This window comes from Equus caballus, chromosome 12, assembly GCF_041296265.1.
Source record: "Equus caballus isolate H_3958 breed thoroughbred chromosome 12, TB-T2T, whole genome shotgun sequence".
Lineage (NCBI taxonomy): Eukaryota > Metazoa > Chordata > Mammalia > Perissodactyla > Equidae > Equus > Equus caballus.
Window position 1 is genome coordinate 11,976,744 of NC_091695.1, and position 20,828 is coordinate 11,997,571.

At 42.9% G+C, this 20,828-nt stretch overlaps 1 protein-coding gene across 51 annotated transcripts in view; it reads right to left on the minus strand.

Moving 5' to 3' along the window:
* Window positions 1-20,828, minus strand: part of CELF1 (CUGBP Elav-like family member 1) — a 67,787-nt gene that overhangs the window by 9,102 nt on the left and 37,857 nt on the right. For 11 of the 51 annotated variants that reach the window (XM_070228484.1, XM_070228458.1, XM_070228487.1 and 8 more), the window contains 9 exons: window positions 12,300-12,487; window positions 10,232-10,314; window positions 9,809-9,857; window positions 6,659-6,793; window positions 6,033-6,112; window positions 5,278-5,439; window positions 2,740-2,815; window positions 1,114-1,242; window positions 664-774 (listed from right to left, as the gene is read on the minus strand). In XM_070228484.1, the coding sequence (XP_070084585.1) occupies window positions 664-774; window positions 1,114-1,242; window positions 2,740-2,815; window positions 5,278-5,439; window positions 6,033-6,112; window positions 6,659-6,793; window positions 9,809-9,857; window positions 10,232-10,314; window positions 12,300-12,477 (1,003 nt within the window). In that variant the 5' untranslated portion in view covers window positions 12,478-12,487. 51 annotated transcript variants of the gene reach the window in all.

Sequence of the window (20,828 nt, forward strand, 5' to 3'; positions counted from 1 at the left end):
GCAGGATTAACAGATTGGAAAGAGTCAATCGATTCCAAAGACAAACTCCGAAGTTCTCCCTTTCATCTCCCTCTCAGCTTCTCCCCGAGCCCAGGAAAATCACCAGGCCTCGCTGCTAACAGGAACATTAAAAAACCGCCACCCCCAGGTGTGGCTCTCCCCATCACCTTCTTCCAACTTGCGCAAGCACTGATACCACTTATACATGGCTTGCCTCATTTCCTCTTTGGCTTTTCTGCCACTTCCTCACACAAAGCTAGAATGTGGTAAAAGAAGAGTCCTGGGATTGGGGACTAAAAGAGGTGCACGTGGTCTATGACAAGACGTGGGTAAATCCTATCATCAAAATAGCAGCTAACTTTTTATACTGTACTAAGCAAGGTGCTCAGCACTTTACCTATGTTCTCATGTAACTCCTTAAGAACCCTCAAAGTACTCTATTCCCACTTCACAGATGAGGAAATGACCTTAGAAAGGTGGGTCAAAGTTACAGCTAGTTAATGGGCAGAGGTGGCATTTAACTCAGGTCTGACTCAAAATCCCACGGTTATTTCTCACTTCACTGGGCTACCCCAATCACTCTAACAGTGCCCCTACCAGGGTTGCTTAAAATGTGCTTCCTGCACAAAGAATGGCCTGATGACATCCAGGGCTGCCCCTCACCTGCCAAAGAGCTGACATTGAGACCTGCTGTTGCTCCAGCTAATGTCTGCAGGGCTCCAAGAGAGGCGATGGGGTTCACAGAGCTGCTGCTGCTGGAGCTTGGTGAGGACCCTGCTATCAGAAATCCACGAGTTAAACTCAAGCCAACACTTGCCTTCTCACGTCAACAGGAACCAAAGCACAAGAGTGACACTACTCAAGTACTCTCCTTGTAAAGATTTTCAGTTAGTGATTCTGATAACTGTCCCTCCAGGACATGGAGTCAAATGATGGTTGCAACAAACTAAAAACTATGAGATTTCTCTTAAATCAGAAGATGGCATTTGAAGAGGTATTGTTCATAATCTGACCCCTTTGGAAATGGATGTTAACTACTCTCCAGAATGACATACCCCTCTCTTGGGATTCTGACCAAGGCACAAGGGCACACTGGCCCTGTTACAGGCTTACCTGAACTGGTGAGTACGCTGAGGGGACTGCTGGATGTAGTGAGAGCATTGGTACCACTTGGTGTGTTCTGAGCTGCGCTAGCTGCAGCAGCTAGTGCAGCCAAATTCTGTAACTGCATTGCATTTAACCCTGTAACATCCAAAGCGAGAGATCAGCCAGGAGATAAGGGTGCCTCGCATCCACTCCAGCAATGACAGCACACACGGCAGAAGGGAGGGCCTCAAGAGGAACTGTCCTGGATAAGCCTGACAAGCGTCACTACAGGGCTCCAAAGAGACTCAGATGTCACTCAGCTCATCAAGAAGCTTGACACCACTTCCTCAGAGAAGAGGCATCTAATCCAACAGCACGCCGCCCCAAGTGAGCGTTGATAAAGGGATGGGCAATTAGGAAACGAGGAAAGAGGGGTAGGTCTGTGGTCTACCATGGGGCCAGGTGTCCAAAAGAATGACAAGGCCAAAACCTGTGGCACAGAATGGGGACTGCAACCAAGCCCCCACTCATACTTTCCAGGGGATTTTCTCCTTGCAATGACATGAACAAGAAGAAAATGTAGCAGAGGTCCAGAAGGCCAAGGGAGGAACAACAGGGGAGAACACACGTGAGAACAGCAATACAAGAAAGCATAAAGAAAAAACCACCACTCGAATAGCAAGCAAATAATCATCACAAGAGAAAAAACAGGAAAAGACTTCTAAGCAGAACAGAATCTAGGCAACAAAGCTAAAAGGAGAGAAAGAAATTTGGACAGCACTGACGTGTTGCAAACCATTCACGAGATGATGGAAAGGCAGACGGGGGGGGGCAGGGGGGAGTGTTAACGAGAATAAAAAACTACAACACAGACAGACAAACAATCTAGCAACTTTCCAAAACCATAGCAAACTCTAAGTCCCTGGGACAAATGGAACCACTATCAAACGTTTTCAAACAGCAAAACGTAGTTCCCCTATGACTACCCGTCTCTCAAATGCACTTGCCTAGCCTCACTGCGCTGCGGAAGGGCAGGGGCAGACAGCCCTGCGAGTGCCCACCTCCCTACCTCTTAACTTTTCTCATGGTCACTGCTTCACGTTTGCCTGCGCAGCCCCATTTTGTTATAATCTCAGGTATCTGTCAATTAAGTTTCCCAGGTATATTAACAATAATAAAAGGTAATTCACCCAAGAAATAACACATATAATAGACAGAGGTAAACTAACTGCCTGGGTTCTAGTGGCTTCAGGGTAAGTCATTTGCACAGAAGCCATCTTAGGCTTTTCTTCACAGAGTCACTGGAAAAGTCACCTTATTGTGGAAGTAAAGAGTTCATGCAATTGTCTCCTTATCAAAATGGCCTAAGAAAGTCCGCAGGTGCTAAAAGCTCTTTTCCATCCTCTTCCTCAACAGAGACACACAGGGGTGGGAAGCAGCAGACAACCCCAGAGCAATCTGGCATCAACAACTAATAGGGCTACTTTCTAGAGGCAAGGCAGTTGGGCCTGGGATGTTGACCTTATGTCATGCTTATGTAATGAATGGAAAAAAAATTTTTTTCTGCACAAATGGTGCAAAACTCTCAGCCTGTTATCAGCTGGGTCTGTTGGCTCAGTTGCTGCTGCTCCTCCGCAGCAGTGAGACACTTACCTCCCATTGGGTGGAGGCTGCTCAGGGTGTTGAGGTTCCCAGAGGAGGCAGTCTGCTGAAGGAGCTGCAAATAAAGCTAGACATTACACCAAAAAACAGAACAAGAGTGAGAGTGAGGGCTGGTTCTGCATCTGGGATAACTCTACAGCACAGCAAAGCGAGAGTGCAGAGGCCCCCAGAGAGAAGAAAGTTGAAGACAAGAACCCAAGCCAACACAAGAGAAACAGGAAGCTTATGACAGCACAGGACAATACAACACAGCTAAGGCCCTAGCCCAGAAGACAGCTATGTTTGTTCAGTACTGAGCCAAGCTCAAGTCTGGGCAACAGAATACAGCACAGCACAAGACAAAAGGAGAGCAGGGAACTAAGCTCAACCCAAGCAGCTATGCAGGCCACTGTGATGAGTGTCTGCATGTGCATGACTGCCTTTCTGGTTCCTCTCTCTCAAGTTCTCCTTAGGCAGGTCCACACATCTTATTCTGCAGATTGTTTCCACCTGGATACCCAATTTCTACTCCACACAACTATTTTAACTACCAAATCTGACCATTTCAGGGTATTTCTTGGAGTCATCCTTTATTGGCCACAACGGACCAATGACTAGATCAGTGTCTGATGCTACACATCCAGCCAGCCCCATTTATCTCATCCCCTCCACATTGGTCTTCACTGTAGCAGATGACCAAATGATTGATGGATCAGTCCATATCAGTTTAGTGTACATTCTTCTTCAATAGCTGTCCCACAGAATAAAACAAGACGACCTGTCCACAAGCTTATGGATCTCCATGACCTTACTCTGTATCTTAGCAAACCGCAGCCTTCATCTAAACCAACCTGCTGAAAACCCTTGCTCCATTCAAACCCAAGCACTGTTCTTTAGGGCTAAGTAGTTTTCTTGTTTCTGGATCCTCTATTCAACCTGCTGCCCATTCCCATAAACATCCGGCCTGGTTCCTCTGTCCTGATGAATCCCTTTAGTCCATATGGATTTCAGGAGGTCCGCAAACCTCCAGAAGTAGAATGAAAAACGCACATACCCACAATTTTTACCAGCTTCTCAAAGGGGTCCACAACCCCACAAAGATTAAGAACCACTACTCTAGCACAAGAGATCAGGTTCAAGTCCACACATTTCAGAAAGAACTTCATAATTAACGATGATATACTATCACTTACACAGGCCATTAGCACCCACGTCTTCATTTTTGTCCTCTTAAATCTCTGGGCAATGTGTTCAGTCCCAACTGGTAGGCTGTGCATACTGTACCTGGCACTTTCATTTCCTCCCTAAATGAGAACAGCTCTTAGGGCGGGAATGACGTCTAACTGAAACAAAGAGACCGTAACTCCCCACATACACCATCATGTGCTTGCTGGATGTGACAGTGACAACAAAACGGGGAGCCTTCTCTACAAAGGGCTTCAAAACCCTCTAAGAAAGGCAAATGAATATCATGGAGATTATTTTCAAAGTATTATCATTTTGGTAGCAGACTAAAATCTCTCTGAATTTTCTGTACTTATAAGCAATGTTCTAGCACTAAGAAACAATTTAATCTGTTGAAATACACCAACCACCTAGATTTTTTGACTTTAGAGAAATACTTGCTAGGAAACTGGGATTTTTCTAAGATTTTAGAAATATGGATACCAGCAGGCATCAAAGTAGCCAAACCTCAGTACTGAGGGACAGAAATCATTGCCTTTCTTCTGTTTCTATATGGAGTAACATTTTAAAGGATGACGAGTGAAAGATTATAATTATTCCTATGTGTATAATTTTGGACTATCCATTCAAATCTAGTGGTTTCACCATTTCTTTTCCTTCACTGGTAGCTTCAAAGATGACCTGTTCTTTCCGATTCACAGATGAGTCAGTTCGAAGTGTCTTGTGCTGTCTGCAATTCTTTTAAGGGGTAAAGCAGTGATAACCCCCTGTAACATATATTACAGACCTAGTAAATCTAGATAACAAATTGGAACCTGCCCCTCTTTTGGACTATATGACTTAAACTCAACAAGAGAGATCAAATTAAAGGAAATCTATTCACGATGTGAGCTCAAATAGACACCTGTAATACTCATTTAATAATGTCCATGTTAATCTCTTGATCTCTCAGTCAGTGACAAGAAATGTTTATCGTACTCTTCGGGGAAGACTCAATGAGGATTTTAACGATGCCCTCTACATCTATTAGAAAGATATAGAGAAAGATATTTGGTAGTTCAGATTCCCTCAAGAATATTCTTGGAGTCAGGGACATGTGAGATGTTTCTAAATTTCTAAATCAGGATTTCACTTTAATTGTAGCAGAAACCTCAAGATATAATCAAAGATGTGTGACCAGGGAAACAGAGAAAGAGACAGAGAGAGACTAACATGATTTGAAGAATATCGCATTGCTTGAATTTTTATGTAAAACTTTGATATGCTAAAAGTTGTAAATGTCATTGTGTCTGCTAGCTAGGGACAGCGAAGAAGAAACAGCTGGGAGCTTGCACAGTCTGCAGAAAGCCAACCACAAAGACTCACTGCTAAATACTGGGGTCCAAGAGTATTTAGACCAGCAAGGTTTCCCCACACAGATGCTGCGCTGATTTGCTGCATCTGCTGCTGGAGCTGCTGGGCCATTCTCTTCTGTTCTTTGTCCTTCTGTGTATCAGCAAATTTCACCACCATAGGGGATGAGCAACCCTAGGAAAACACCAAAACCAAAGGATCAAATTCCTCCTTTTGGGTGAAGGAAAAATCCTTCAGAGTTAACAGGCAGAACTCATTCTAACTTCATCCACTGCCAAATGATTCTCTTCCTGACAGACAAGCGGCAAAAGACAATTTAAAAGGGTAACTACTGGGGCCAGCCTGGTGGCGCAGCGGTTAAGTGGGCATGTTCCGCTTCGGTGGCCCGGGGTTCGCCAGTCCGGATCCCAGGTGCAGACATTGCACCAATTGGCAAAAAGCCATGCTGTGGGAGGCATCCCACATATAAAGTAGAGGAAGATGGGCACGGATATTAGCTCAGGGCCAGTCTTCCTCAATAAAAAGAGGAGGATTGGCAGCAGTTAGCTCAGGGCTAATCTTCCTCAAAAAAAAAAAAAAAAAAAAAAAAGGGTAACTACTTCCCAATATGTTAATTTTAAAGAAAACATCCATTTTCAACTTTAAGATCTTGGGCCTGCTTAACTTTCAGGGCAATCAGATGCTGTATATGTTGTTGGCTTTTGATGGCCAACCGTCTTTGCGCTCTGAGGTTAAGGAAGTCCCCTTCTCACTCATCTGCTCCATACCTCCATGGTCTGTGCTTGGTGCATTGCCTTGATAGCTGTCTGTGCCATGGCTCTTGTAGTAAAAGTCACAAATGCACAACCTGGTGGGAGAAGGGCCAATAACTCATTCACTCATTTGCTTACTTATTTATCTGACAGACATTTGCTGAGCACCCACTATGTGCCAAAGACCATGCTAGTGATAGAGACATTCTTCCTACTTTAGGGGTTCACGATCTAGTAGAGGAGACAGATATGTTACAACAGGGTGATCCGGGCATTAATGGAAAACCAGGGAAGCACCGACAGGAAAGAAGGTGCTTGAGGGAGAAAGGGGAATCATATCTCTAGCTCCTCTTGAGAAGGAAGTGTTTCCATTTTGGTAGCAAGAACCTCTCCAAGCACAAAAGGAGAGAATTTTAATACATGACACAGAAGTGTAGACTGTAGACTCCTTGGGGGGTTGGGAGAATATTAAAGGGATCAACTGGTAAGAACTGAAACGGGACCTAGATATACAACACCAAGGCCACCCTCTCCATCATGACAGGACCACGTTAGGGTAGGGATCACTGGTTTCCACTGGTCCAATTAAAAGAGTCTCCCAAATTAAGACAAGTATCTTTAAAGGCTAAAGATGTACCCACCTCGGCTCAGGCCATCAGGTCCCCGTAATATCCGGCATTCTTCAATCTGTCCAAATGAAGAGAACATGACTCGGATGTCATTTTCAGTGCACTTCTTGGAAATCATACCAATAAACAGCTTCCTGTCTTCCACTGCTAAGAGAGTAAAACACAGAAGGTTTGAACATGATTACTATGAGAGGTAGTGTAGCACAGACTCTGGGTTTGAATACTGGCTCTATGCCTTTATATCATATTTCAGGGATTCTAAGATATACATTTTTTTCATAATTCACCACCTCCTCATAATCAGTGGTATCTTAAAATTATAATTGGAAGTATTCAGATGAAATATAGTGGCTTTGTGATCTTGTGAAAGTTACTTAACCATTCTATGCCTATCTACTCATCTGATTAATAGGGATAATCAGGTTTATCTCAAAGGCAGCTGTAGGTATTAAATGCAAAGTACTGAGCAACTTGCCTAGCACTCAGTAATGTGTGTTTTCACTACCAATACTAAGGAGAACGAGTTTTCACACTCAATATGACAAGACAAACAGAAGACACCTTTCAGTGAGCATAACTGTTCACTTTCCTTTTCTGATTATTCTCTTAGGACTAAGTTCACCTTTCTAACTTGTTCATTTTCTCCCCTTACTCCTGTCCCTAAGAAATATATACTGATAGAGCCAGCCCCGGTGGCCTGGTGGTTAAGTTCAGTGCACTCTGCTTCAGCGGCCTGGGTTTGGATCCTGGGGGCAGACCTACACCACTTGTCTATCAGTGGCCATGCTGTGATGCTGGCTCACATACAAAACAGAGGAAGACTGGTAACAGATGTTAGCTCGGGGTAAATCTTCCTCGGCAAAAAAAAAAAACAAAAAAAACAAAAAAAACACAAAAAACAAAGAAGAAAGAAAGAAATTATACTGATAAAACACATTTCAGTTCACTCTAAAATGTCCTTATAATGTTTCCCTAGAAACTCTATTTAACTCATTTACCATACTTATCTTAAAGAAAAAAACAAACAATTTAGATGACATTACTTAGAGCACTGGACCACTATCTTATACAATACACAAAAATTAACTCAAAATGGATTAAAGATTTGAACGTAAAACCTGAAACCATAAAACTAGAAGAAAACATAGACAGTAAGCTCCTTGTTGTGGGTCTTGGCAATCATTTTTTTGGATTTGACACCGAAAGCAAAGGCAACAAAAGCAAAAATAAACAAGTGCGACTACATCCAACTAAAAAGCTTCTGCACAGCAAAGAAAACCACCAACAACATGAGAAGGCAACTTACTGAATGGAAGAAAATATGTGTAAATCATATACTTGATAAGGAGTTAATATCCAAAATATATAAAGAACTCATACAACTCAATAGGAAAAAAAAGCAATTCGATTAAAAAATGGGCAGAGACTATGTTCATCGCAGCATTATTTACAATAGCCAAGACGTGGAACCAACCTACATGCCCAGAAACTGATGACTGGATAAAGAAGATATGGTATACATACACAATGGAATACTACTCAGGCATAAAAAAGGACAAAATTGGTCCATTCGCAGCAACATGGATGGACCTCGAGGGTATTAGGTTAAGCTAAATAAGCCAGACAGAGAAAGACGAACTCTATATGACTCCACTCATAGGTGGAAGATAACATACAGACAAGGAGAACTGATCGGTGGTTACCAGGGAAAAGGGAGGGTGGGGGGAGGGCACAAAGGGGGAAGTGGTGTACCCACAACAAGACTAACAATAATGTACAACTGAAATCTCACAAGGCTGTAATCTATCATAATCTTAATAAAAAAAAAAAAATGGGCAGAGGGATCTGAATAGACACTTTTCCAAAGAACACATACAGATGGGCAACAGGTACATGAAAAGATGCTCAACATCACCAATCATCAGGGAAATGCAAATCAAAACCACAGTAAGCTATCACCTCACACCTGTTAGGATGGCTATTACCAAAAAGACAAGAAATAACATATGTTGGTGAGGATGAGAAGGAAGAACCCTTGTGTACTGCTGGTGGAAATATATGATGCAGCCACTGTGGAAAACAATACGGAGGGTCTTCAAAAAATTAAAAACTGAACTACCGTATGATCTAGCAATTCCACTCCTGGGTATCTATCTGAAGAAGATGAAAACACTAACTTGAAAAGATATATGTACCCCTATGTTCACTGCAGCACTATTTACAACAGCCAAGACACAGAAACAACCTAAGTGTCCACTGATGGGTGAATGGATACAGAAAATGTGATTTGGGGGTTAACCCCGTGGCCGAGAAGTTAAATTTGCGCGCTCCACTTCAGCGGCCCAGGGTTTCATGGGTTTGGATCCTGGGCACGGACATAGCACCGCTCATCAGGCCATGCTGAGGTGGCATCCCACATGCCACAACCAGAAGGACCTACAACTAAAAATATACAACTGTGTACTGGGGGACTTTGGGGACAAAAAGGAAAAATAAAATCTTAAAAAAAAAAAAAAAGAAAAAATGTGGGTTACATAAAATAGAGTATATTATTCAGCCATAAAAAGAATGAAATCTTGCCAGCTGTGACAACATGGATGGACCTTGAGGGCATTATGCTAAGTGAAATAAGTCAGCCAGAGAAAGACAAATACTATATGATCTCACCTATATGTAGAATCTTAAAAAAAAAAAAAAAAAAAAAATACGAGCTCATCCATAAAGAAAACAGACTGGTGGTTGCCAGAGGCAGGAGTAGGGAGTAGGCAAAACAGGTGAAGGGGGTCAAAAGGTACAAACGTCCAGTTACAAAATAAATAAGTCACGGGAATTTAAGGTACAGCGTGGTGTTATTAACTACAGTTAAGAACACTGTTTTGCATCTTTGAAAGTGGCTAAGAAAGTAGATCTTAAAAGTTCTCATCTCAAGAAAAAAAAATTCTTTTTAACTACGTATGGTGATGGGTGTTTAGACTTACCGTGGTGAGCATTTTGCAATATATACAAACACTGAATCATTATGTTGTACATCTGGAACTAATATGTCAATTACATCTTAATAAAAGAAAAAAGATTACTTAGAGCACAACACAATCCAGATGCCACGAGAACAGCAAACTACAAAGAAACTTTATGAGGGGAGAGTTTCACATGCTTGCTTACCATTGTTCTTCTCACTGTCAGCAGGTTTCATTTGTATAGGATGATGCATCTAAAAAGGAAAACACACGAATATTATCATCATACACATTGAAAGCATTCAGAAATATAAATGAGGACTATAAAGGAAATACCAAAACTAGCGCCTCAAGAGCTCTCTCTGAATTCGCGTCTGCCTCATCATCCTTCCCCGCCAAAATGTCAAAATAGACAGAATGTGAGTCAAGAAGGCAAAATCCTCTTGGCTGAGAGACAGCTATTTTCAGCCTATCTTCTTTGAAATGTTTCCTTTACGTCTTCCTTTACGTCAATTCCCGTGGCAGTCATCTTTCCCCAAAATGGTTTTCAGTGTGTGCCTGAAATGCCTAAGTATGTCCCAGGTGTCAAAACCACCACAGTTCCACTTACTAGTAGGAGCTTTCTTACCCCTGGGAGGACCTTCATGTTGTGAAGAGCATTCTGGGCTTCTAATGCAGCTTTGCGGGTGTAAAATGTAACAAAACAGCACCCTGCAATAAACAAGATTTCATGACATCAAACGAGTCTTTTGAAAGCAGATAATTCCTACGGTGCACTCCCTCCTCCACATACATACTTAAAAGAGAAGGCTGGGCTTATTAAAGTTAGTCCCACCCCCCCCCAAAAAAGAGAGAGAGAATCTAGCAGAAAATCCCACATTATTTTCTATGCATTTTCTTTGTTATAGTCTCCCAGTTCTATTAAAATTCTTTTCGTAGCTGGTCCTATAACTTCTCTGGGAAAGATGATTTCCCTTGCAAAGGTCACAGTACCATGCCACTCAACCCACCCTACTTGGAGCACCAGGTAGCGTGCTGGGGAAGAAGTCTCAGCTACAGACAAGACAGACAGGGGCTTGCACTCTTGCAGCTTCCAGTCTACCGGAACTTTCTTCCTCAGGATAAACTACACCTTACACTGTAGCCAATTTATGCCATATGCCTCAAACATAATTATCATTTATTAAATTACAGAATGACTTACAAGCAAAACCTCTTAATATCTTTTTTTGGACTCCAGGTTCTCATCAAATATAATTAAGCTGCTGCTGCTTCTTTTTTTTTTAAAAGATTTTTTCCTTTTCCAGGGCTGGCCCTGTGGCCGAGTGGTTAAGTTCATGTGCTCAGCTACAGGCGGCCCAGTGTTTCGTTGGTTCGAATCCTGGGCGCAGACATGGCACTGCTCATCTAGCCACGCTGAGGCAGTGTCTCACATGCCACAACTAGGAGGACCCACAACGAAGAATATACAACTATGTACTAGGGGGCTTTGGGGAGAAAAAAAAAGATAAAATCTTAAAAAAAAAAAACAAAAAAGATTTTTTCCTTTTTCTCCCAAATCCCCCCAGTACATAGCTGTGTATTTTTAGTGGTGGGTCCTTCTAGTTGTGGCATGTGGGATGCCGCCTCAGCATGGACTGATCAGTGGCACCATATCCACGCCCAGGATCCGAACTGGTGAAACCCTGGGCCGCCGAAGCAGAGCACGAGAACTTAACCACTCGGCCATGGCGCCGGCCCCCTAATTAAGCTTCTAATAGCCCACGACAGTGACTGAGGAGATCTGCAGGTTCTGTGCTTGTATCTTTACTGGGCACAGGAGGTGGGACGTGAGTCTTGTAAATCTTGCGCCCATAGTCCCGGGAGATGCAATACAGATCTCTTTCAAAATCACTCTGCAATTAAGATCTTAAATTACTGCATGTTACATCGCCAGTCATCTTCAGAAACTACAATACTTCATATTTTTGGCTAACTATGCCACAAAGAGAAAAATAATTCCTCTGCTTCTAGATTAAGGTGGTTTCAAACATGACCATAAGGCTTGCTCACATTTGCAGTGTAGAACAGCTTTCACAGAAAATTACTCTGAAATTCGGCATTTGGAAAAATAAGAGTATGTCTATGTCTGTGTGTGTAGGGGCAAAGTTAATGCCTTGTCTACCATCAGTCCAATAAAACTTGCACTCTGCTGGGTATTTCTGGAAGCAGCTCAGCCTTACTGCTCCCATTCATTTTGTAGATACAACAAACAGGTCACCTAGAAACAAGTCCCCCCTTGTTGCTAAGCCATCCTGCGAGGCCTCTGTAACGCTGACAGAAATCCATGGGTACGCAGACAGTCGTTCTCCTTCAGCTCACCTTAGCCAAAACACTAAAGAAAACCCTATGTGGTTGGTTTACTTCGACTTTATTTTTGTCATTCTATTACAAAGATCAAATGAGACACTCACGTGAGTCTGTCTCTTGAATTTAGAGTTCTCATAAAGGAATGCCCAAGATCCAATTTACAAATTATCCTCATGATGTCACCTTAACTTTTTATTTTTAAGCCATTAAATCTGTTTGGGCTGGAAGACACGGCTACTGAAAAAGAACAGATTTTTTTCCCCCCGCTGTATGACCATAGGAGAATTCTGGCAATGACAGACAGCATGCACGTGACAGAAATTACATATAAAACTCAAAGCCCTTACCTTTGCTCTGAGGAGGGTTTTGGCTCCTATCCCTTAGGACATTGATTTCATAGACAGCACCATACTGTTCAAAGAGTTCCCTCAAGTCCTTCTCAGACCAGGTCCTCGGAACCTGGCCCACAAACATCTTGATAGCATCAAGATCTGGTTGGTCTGGGTGGTCCAGGGTGCCGTTCATTTTCTTTGAGCTACACAAAATAAAGTAAAACTTATATTATGTATTCATATTGCTTTCCAGAGTGAGTTTTTTCCATTAAAGATCTCAACTACTTTCTGAAAAAGTCAGAAAAAAATTCTACTTCCTTTCACTACTTCCATTCAATTTACCAGAGTTGCCTGGTCCTCGCTCACCATAGCCACCCCTCCCATTATATCCCAAACTAAAAACACCATTCAGGATATCCTGGGTTTTAACTAAGGAACAGAGTGTCACTCATTCCTTGTCTAGTATAAGAATCATCAGAAGAACTTTAGAGGTAAAGTTCCTAAAGTTAAGTTTCAATAATTTTTAAGCACAGTCACTGTTTTAATGTCCATAAAATCACAAAGGACTACTGATTACGGATTAAGATTCAGGACTCTCAATGTACAGAATGATGAGTGGAAAGTTTTCTTTCAGCAGATGTTAGAACAGAAGCACCTGATTTCCAAGGCCTAAGCTAAGAACTCACTAGAATGTTGGCCTTTGAATGTTGCTTTCTCATGTGTAATACTGTTGCTCTTGAGTAAGGTCCCCAGACCAAAATAAAGCTTTGTCTCTCAAACTTCCACAAACGATTGTTATATAAACGTAGAGAATAATGCCATCATTCTAGGGGTTTTTGTTTCTAAGTCATCCAGTTTACTGCTATTTCTCCAAGACTCTTATCAGCTGATTCCCTTACCAACTGCAATCATACCGCCCATGAATTCCTCCACTGCGATCACACCAAGCGTGTAACCATCTTACTTTAACACTTTCCTCCCTGCCCCCGCCATCGCCAAGAACCCAGGGGAAGTCCTGCACTACAGGCACAATCAAAGTCCTTCGTCTCTATCACTGTTCCAAGTTCTTCCTCTCAGCATTTATCTAAACCAGGAACAACTTAAATTCCAAATAGCTAGCCTGATTATTTTCACTCAGCGTTTGCTTAATCCAGAAATCACATCATCATATTCAAATTTGCCAAGTTCTAATATTCAATCCTAAATAGAATGCTAGTTTTGTTTAAAGGAAAAACAAGGTTTTCCACCATTGCTATCTTCTGAATAGTACTTGAAAATCTTTGAGAATGCTGAATCTATGAAAGTAGTTCAACTTTTGTTTTTTAATTCCTAAATCTCTTGCAACGAAACACCCACAGGGGCTATTCTCACATCACCTCTGCTGAATGTAGCACTAACTAAATATCAAAAGCTATAAAAAAATGGCATACAGACCAACTCTTGTTGCTATGTCTGTGATGGTTCTCCACGCTCCTCCAGGTTAACTAGTCAGTTTCATCAGGATTCTATGCTAAATTTCCCCCTTCATTATAGTATTTACCACCTTTCAGCACAATATGGTTGTATCTACCTCTTGACTAGACTGAGAGTTCTTTGAAGGCAGAAACTGTTTTCTTTCCTATTCATTCTTATAGCCACACCTGGTTTAGTGCCTGGTTCAAAGTAAGTACTCAGATGTGGGATGGGAGGAATTTCTTATTCTCAGCAATTCCCCCTATTTAAGCAACTAACCCTGATAACAAACGAATGCTGTGCACAAAGAGGGCTCACAGGGCCGGCTTGGTGGCATAGTGGTTAAGCTGGTGTGCTCTGCTTCAGCAGCCAGGGGTTCATGGGTCCGGACCCTGGGCACGGACCTACACATTGCTCATCAAGCCATGCCATGGGTGGCGTCCCACATACAAAATAAGAGGAAGACTGGTACAGATGTTGGCTCAAGGCCAATCTTCCCCATCCCCCCAAATATATATATAAATGAGGGCTCACAAATTAAAGAGCAGCTATTATCTCCAATGAATGACTGTCACAGGATCAACCTGCCTTTTTTTCTTCCTTTTAAGTGTTTTGGAATGCATTATTTTATTGGTCTTCCTTTAGTAATTTAAAACCATGTGTGACAGGGCCAGCCTGGTAGCGTAGCGGTTAAGTGCGCACGTTCTGCTTCGGCAGCCCAAGGTTCGCCGGTTCGGATCCCGGGTGCAGACATGGCACCGCTTGGCATGCCATGCTGTGATAGGCGTCCTACATATAAAGCAGAGGAAGATGGGCATGGATGTTAGCTCAGGGCCAGTCTTCCTCAGAAAAAAGAGGAGGACTGGCAGGACTAATCTTCCAAAAAAAAAAAAAACCAACAAAGGAAAAGCCATGCGTGACAAATCGTTGCAAAAATATAATGCAGTTGCTTTTAGAAGCCTAATCCCAATGTTCCAACAGAAATCATGCTATCATGATATTAAAAAAAGCCCTGTGACTAGTGAAACAATGGGTATCACTCCCAAGAACTTGCCCCCAACAACTTTAACTACTAGTTTTAATATCATCTTACTGAAACGTTGTTAATCTTTAATCATATTTCTATTCTAAGGAGGGCTAACGTAGCACTCAAAAATGGTGCTCAGAATATGTTTTAATGATAAGGAAGCTGACAGCTACTTCTGAAAAGAGGCAGGGGTTTATTGATTTGTATTACACTAGAGGCAACCGTTCTCCATTTATCGCTTCCTTCTGTATCTGTGTACAGTTTCTAAATTTTCTACATCACTGCTGAGTGCAAAACCATAAACACAGTCAATATATGTGGATTATGGTTTATCCAAAAGTTCAGCGGAGACTTGGCATTCCAGACAAATGCCCTTCCTTCCTCTATTTACTCTCCAAACCCTCCATTTCTTCATGTCCACCTACTTCATGAACCACCCTTTATCCCTGTGTATACCAATTCAGTAGCCAGAAGAATCACCCAAAGCAGTGCTATTCAAAGCGCCCAATGACCAGGGGCAATCTTCAAACTTAACCCTTCAGGAACTTTTACAGCAACTGGACCGACTAATTTTATATATGCTCAATCTAATAATAATAAAAATATACACAAAATGCAAGCTTACATCTTATTATTTTGTTTTTCTACCAAATTGTTTTTATCATACTTTACAAGTTGGGTGGTGAGGGGTGGGACGTGGTCCTTCACCAGTTTGAGAAGCACTTCCAGAGCATAAGAACTTATCAGGCCAGGCTCAAGATGCTGTGGACATCATGCAATTGAAGTTATGCACTGACTTATTCTTTCCTCCAATAAATATTGGGCACTGACTTATACAGGCTAGGTACTGTGTCAGGTGTGGTATACACTGGTGAAGAAGGAAAACATGGGGTATTTCTTCAGAGCACATGAAGACACAGAAATAAAAATGGCACTATCAGCTAGAGACAAAGAAGAGAGAAGCAATCATATATACACCCACATATACGTAATATGCAATTACAAACTTTCTCATCAACTGTTACTGCGTCTGAAGAGATGAGCAACAATGCTCTTCCATCCTCAGCCTTCCACACATACTTCCAGTATGCATACTGTCATTAGTTACAAGTAACCACTGCATAGAAATCACCTGGGGACAAGACTCCCACTGTAAAATGGCAAGGAGTCCACATCATCCAAGTATGGCATTTACTGTAAAGATCACTAAATACATTCTCAAATGTGTGCCTGACCTTCCCATTGACAGAGAGCTGCTCAGAGTCAATGATATGACAGAGGAGTTATGTATATTTATTACATCCACTCAAGAACCAAGGAAGTCAGCAGCCCCCTAGAGAAGTTATCCTGTCCCTCTCAATCCTAAGAGTCAAGTCTGTGGAAATCCTCATCTTCTGCAGAAGTACAGACCTGGGAGTAGGATGGAGAGAGGAAAGCAGGGCCTACAGTGTTGAGGGAAGGGACATGAGAAGGCCCCAAGTGTTTTAGAAAACAGGCATGGCACCGACCCACCTCTTTTTTATGTTTCTGCTTCTGGCAGCAACTGGCAAATCATTAAGAATGAGAAACTATGGAAAATCAAGATGAGAGGCTGCCTTGTCTGTCTTGATTCTCGATGGGACGCACCATAAAGAAAACAAAACAGAGAACCGATTTGGAAGAGAGACGGGGAAGGAAATCAAAGAGCTTACTTTCAAAGCATACATTTGTTCAAAAGTCTTAAACCCTCTCTTCTCTTCCCCCTAGCTTTCTCTCCCTCAAAACTTTACAGCCCCAGGCCCAGCTGAGAAGACAGAGCAGATGTTCTGTCTCCCTTCTTTCCCATCCCCAAGGCCCAGCTGACTAGACCAGGGGGTGGATCTGTGGATCTTAACCCTATAAGCTGATCCACTGGCTGACCTCTTAGAAACCTAAGACCATGACCTATGCTCAAAACAGAAAAACAGGCCTGGCCAAACAAATTCCCCTAGAGCTGCACTGAGCAAAACCAATAGCCACTAACCATATGTGGCTATTTAAATTTAATTTTAAAAACCGAGCTCTCCGGTTGTACTAGCCATATATGACTAGTGGCTACCGCATGCGACAGAAGAGATGTAGAATATTTTATCATCACAGAAAGTTCTGTTGCATAGCACTGCTCTACAGAATCTGGAACTACTTAACACAAACAGGCAGTTAGGGGTGAAGTCAGAAGTGGAAAGGTGAAAGTAGAGTTAGTATAAGCTGACAAGATGAAAGGGCAGTGGCAAGAGATAACAGCAGTCATGCTACAACATAGGTGAAACTTGAAAATATTATGCTAAGTGAAAGGAGCCAATCACAAAAGGCTACATATTGTGTGATTCCATTTATATGAATGTATGGAATAAGCAAATATGTAGAGACAGGAAGTAGCTTAGTGGTTGCCTAGAAATAGGGATTGGGGGAGGGGAGGGAATGATTGCTAATGGGTACAGGGTTTTTTTTGGGGGTGATGAAACGTTCTGGAATTAGACAGTGTTGATAGTTGCACAACTTTGTGGATATAGCAAAAATCACTGAATTATGTACTTTAAAAGGGTAAGCTTTGTGTTAAGTGAATTACAGTTCAATTGGAGAAAGAAGAGTGAGAAGACAGGCTGGAAGGGAAGTGGCAAGGCAAAGCCACGCTGCAACCAAAGTTGTAAGGCAGATGAAGAGCAGAAGCAACAGCAGCACATGCAGGGCGAGTAGAACATGTGTCCTACATCAGAGAGACGGACTTTCCAGCTCTCCCAGCTTGGAGTCCCTCACTACATGATAGTCCAGGCCGCATGCGATCTTACAGGAAAACTCTTTCATATATGTTAGCTTGAGTAGGTATCTGTTCCTTGCAGCCAAACAGGCTGGCAAATACTACCTTCACATCTGTTTAAAGATCATTTCCAGGGCCAGTCCAGTGGTGCAGCAGTGAAGTGCGCATGTTCTGCTTCGGCAGCCCGGGGTTTACCGGTTCGGATCCCAGGTGCGGACATGGCACCACTTGGCAAGCCATGCTGTTGTAGGTGTCCCACATATAAAGCAGAGGAAGATGGGCACAGATGTTAGCTCAGGGCTAGTCTTCCTCGGCAAGAAGGAGAGGATTGGCAGCAGCAGTTAGGTCAGGGCTAATCTTCCTCAAAAAAAAAGATCATTTCCAGGGGCCAGCCCCATTGCTGAATAGTCAAGCTTGCACTCTCTGCTTTGGCGACCCAGGGTGTGCCGGTTAGGATTCTGGGCGCAGACCTATGCACCACTCATCAAGCCATGCGGTGGAGGCATCCCATTTGGAGGAACTAGAAGGATCTGCAACTAGGATATACAACTGTGTACTGGGGCTTTCGGGAGGAAAAAAAAAAACGAGGAAGATTGGCAAGAGATGTTAGCTCAGGGCTAGTCTTCCTCACCAAAAAACGTCATTTCTGAAACCTTTCCTTACTCATTTTTTTTCCCTCTCCCCTTCTCATTATCTATTGACCTCCATTTGTTCATTATACAAACAGGAAAATCTCAGATACTTACCCATCCCTCCACCCCCGCAGCAGGCATAAATATTTGTTGCATCCCAATCTCCAGCTACCACCCACCCCGACCAGCTTCCTCTGGCTCACATACTGTGCTGTGGAAAAACGGGCACAGAAGGACATCAAAATAAAAAGGACCAAGAAACACTGGCCTGAGTTATTTAACAGCTGTTCTTTAGTGAGAACAAGACAGGGTGAGTCTATGCTAGAAGGAAGTAATTTTCATTTGGATTAAGGGAAATCTTCCTTTAGGTGGGGTGTTAGGTACTCAGAAAAAGCTATCAATAAAGGTTTTTGTTTTTGTTTTTTTGAGGAAGATTAGCCCTGAGCTAACATCCGCTGCCAATCCTGCTCTTTTTGCTGAGGAAGACTGGCCCTGAGCTAACATCCCTGCCCATCTTCCTGTACTTTGTATGTGGGACGCCTACCACAGCATGGCTTGCCAAGCGGTTCCATGTCTGCACCCAGGATCCGAACCAGCGAACCCCGGGCCGCTGAAGCAGAACGTGCGAACTTAACCGCTGCGCCACCAGACTGGCCCCACAATAAAGGTTTTTAAGTCACCATTCAACAAGAAAACAGCTAGCAACCTGCGTGTGAAGGTTTTCAGCCGTCTTCCCTGAGGAACGAAGATAGTGTATGGAGAGATCTTAAATCTCAGTAATTGTCTCTAATTATATATATAAAAAAAAACCTCACAGGACTTGTCACTCACTCAACCGTATTGCCCAAGCACCTACTATGTGACAGATACTACACACTATAGGGGCTATACAAGTGGACTCAGCAACACCTGCCCTGGAGGCACCAGCACTGAACAAGTGGAAGGACACACTATAATCCCCTACACATGCTTTCACAGAGGTATGCAGGTTCTGTGACAAAGTGGGAGGAGGGGAGGGAGGGCAGGAATTTACGCCAAGTGGACTAAGCAGCTGGGAGAAGTGCTACACAGCATGGAGGAAGGAAAGCCTAAGGGCCAAGAAGGAAATGCAAGGACTCAGAAGGGAGAGAAGAGTGAGGTAACATGAGAAAGGCAGAAAAAAAGACTTGAGAGGGTTAGGGGAGAGTATAAAAACATTTTAAAAGATTAGGGAAAAAAGGGATAATAGTAGGAAATCAATGGGAATAGAGAGAGAAGCTGGAGGGACCCAGCGAAGGGCTTCGATGTTATACTGGCAGGCTTGGACTGTATTCCAAGATTTTTAAACAAGGGAGTGATCAGATTTGTCTTCAGAAGACATCTGGCAATAATCTCGCGGATGAGATACAGTGAGGAAACGTGGAGACCAGGAGGCTCTTGCACAACTAGCTCCTCAGGTCAGGGCCCAGTCTCAGGCAATGCTGAGAAACTGGGGGAGCAGGGTCACTAGGCCTTGGGGATCACGTGATAAAGGGGACAAGGAAAAGGAAGAAGTTCCTGATCACTCCCGGGCTCTAGAACAGACAATCTCGGGAACTGTTTTTACACGAGGAAGCCTCCAGATGGAGGTATCCAACGGGAAGTACTTAGAACAAAGTTACAGAGCTCGGAGGACAATAGGGGATAGACATAGAGATCTGAGAATCAGAGAAGCACATCACAGCCTCCTTAAGCAATGGGAAAGCTGAGAGAAAAACGCCTGAGATAGGACTTTTGGAGAACACTCATGTACTAGGCTGCAAACACACTAAGAGGAACCAGTGGAAGCTGAAGGGTGTCAGAGTGGAATCAGGGACAACGGTCACAAGTAAGAAGAGGAACCAGGGCTCAGGCCCCCTGGCCCTTCCACAGCTCCTCCACCAATTCTCTCCAGTAAAGAAATCTGGACATAAGGTACATTGCTAGATCACATTCCCAGGCAGTATCACTTCAGAGAGGAAACCACCGATGTGAAGCCTCCTGCTAAAATCCTATCAGTGAAAAAGGCTGAGAATCCAAGAAAGAGATCACAAGCACACACCATTCTCAAGAACTTTCTTCTTCCCAACTCTGTGGTGTTTTGCAGTATGGTGCCCCTGGGGAGTGGGTCCAAGGACTTGCAATAATGAGAGAGTTGATGGGTAACTGCTCAATGACACCTGAGCCAGCCTGGTCTAGTGGGCAAAAACAAGAAGAGAATGTCATTAAACTTACATTTTAGGCCCAAAGTTGACACCAAGTGTCCTCAGACAAGTCAGTTATAGCTTCTCTAAACTGAATTTCTCATCTGTAAAATAGGGCCAATAGCCCATGCCCAATTAACTTCGCAAAGCTTTTGTCAAGATGGATGACTAAAACAAACTCAATGTACTTGGGAAAATATTATGTAATAGTCTACTCTCTGATTAGCTCTACTCAGAATGACCTGTATTCAGTCTATTCGTTCTCAACTTTAGTGTGCATGAAAAAACCCACACGGAATGTTGTTAAAATACAGATTCTTAGGTCCTATTCTAGCATAAGAATATCTGGGCATGGGCCCAGGGAATCTGCATTTATATGTTCCAGGTGACTTTCTTGCAGTGGTCCATGGTCCAGACTCCATGGGAATCTGAATTAGTCCAAACTCTTAAAAGATG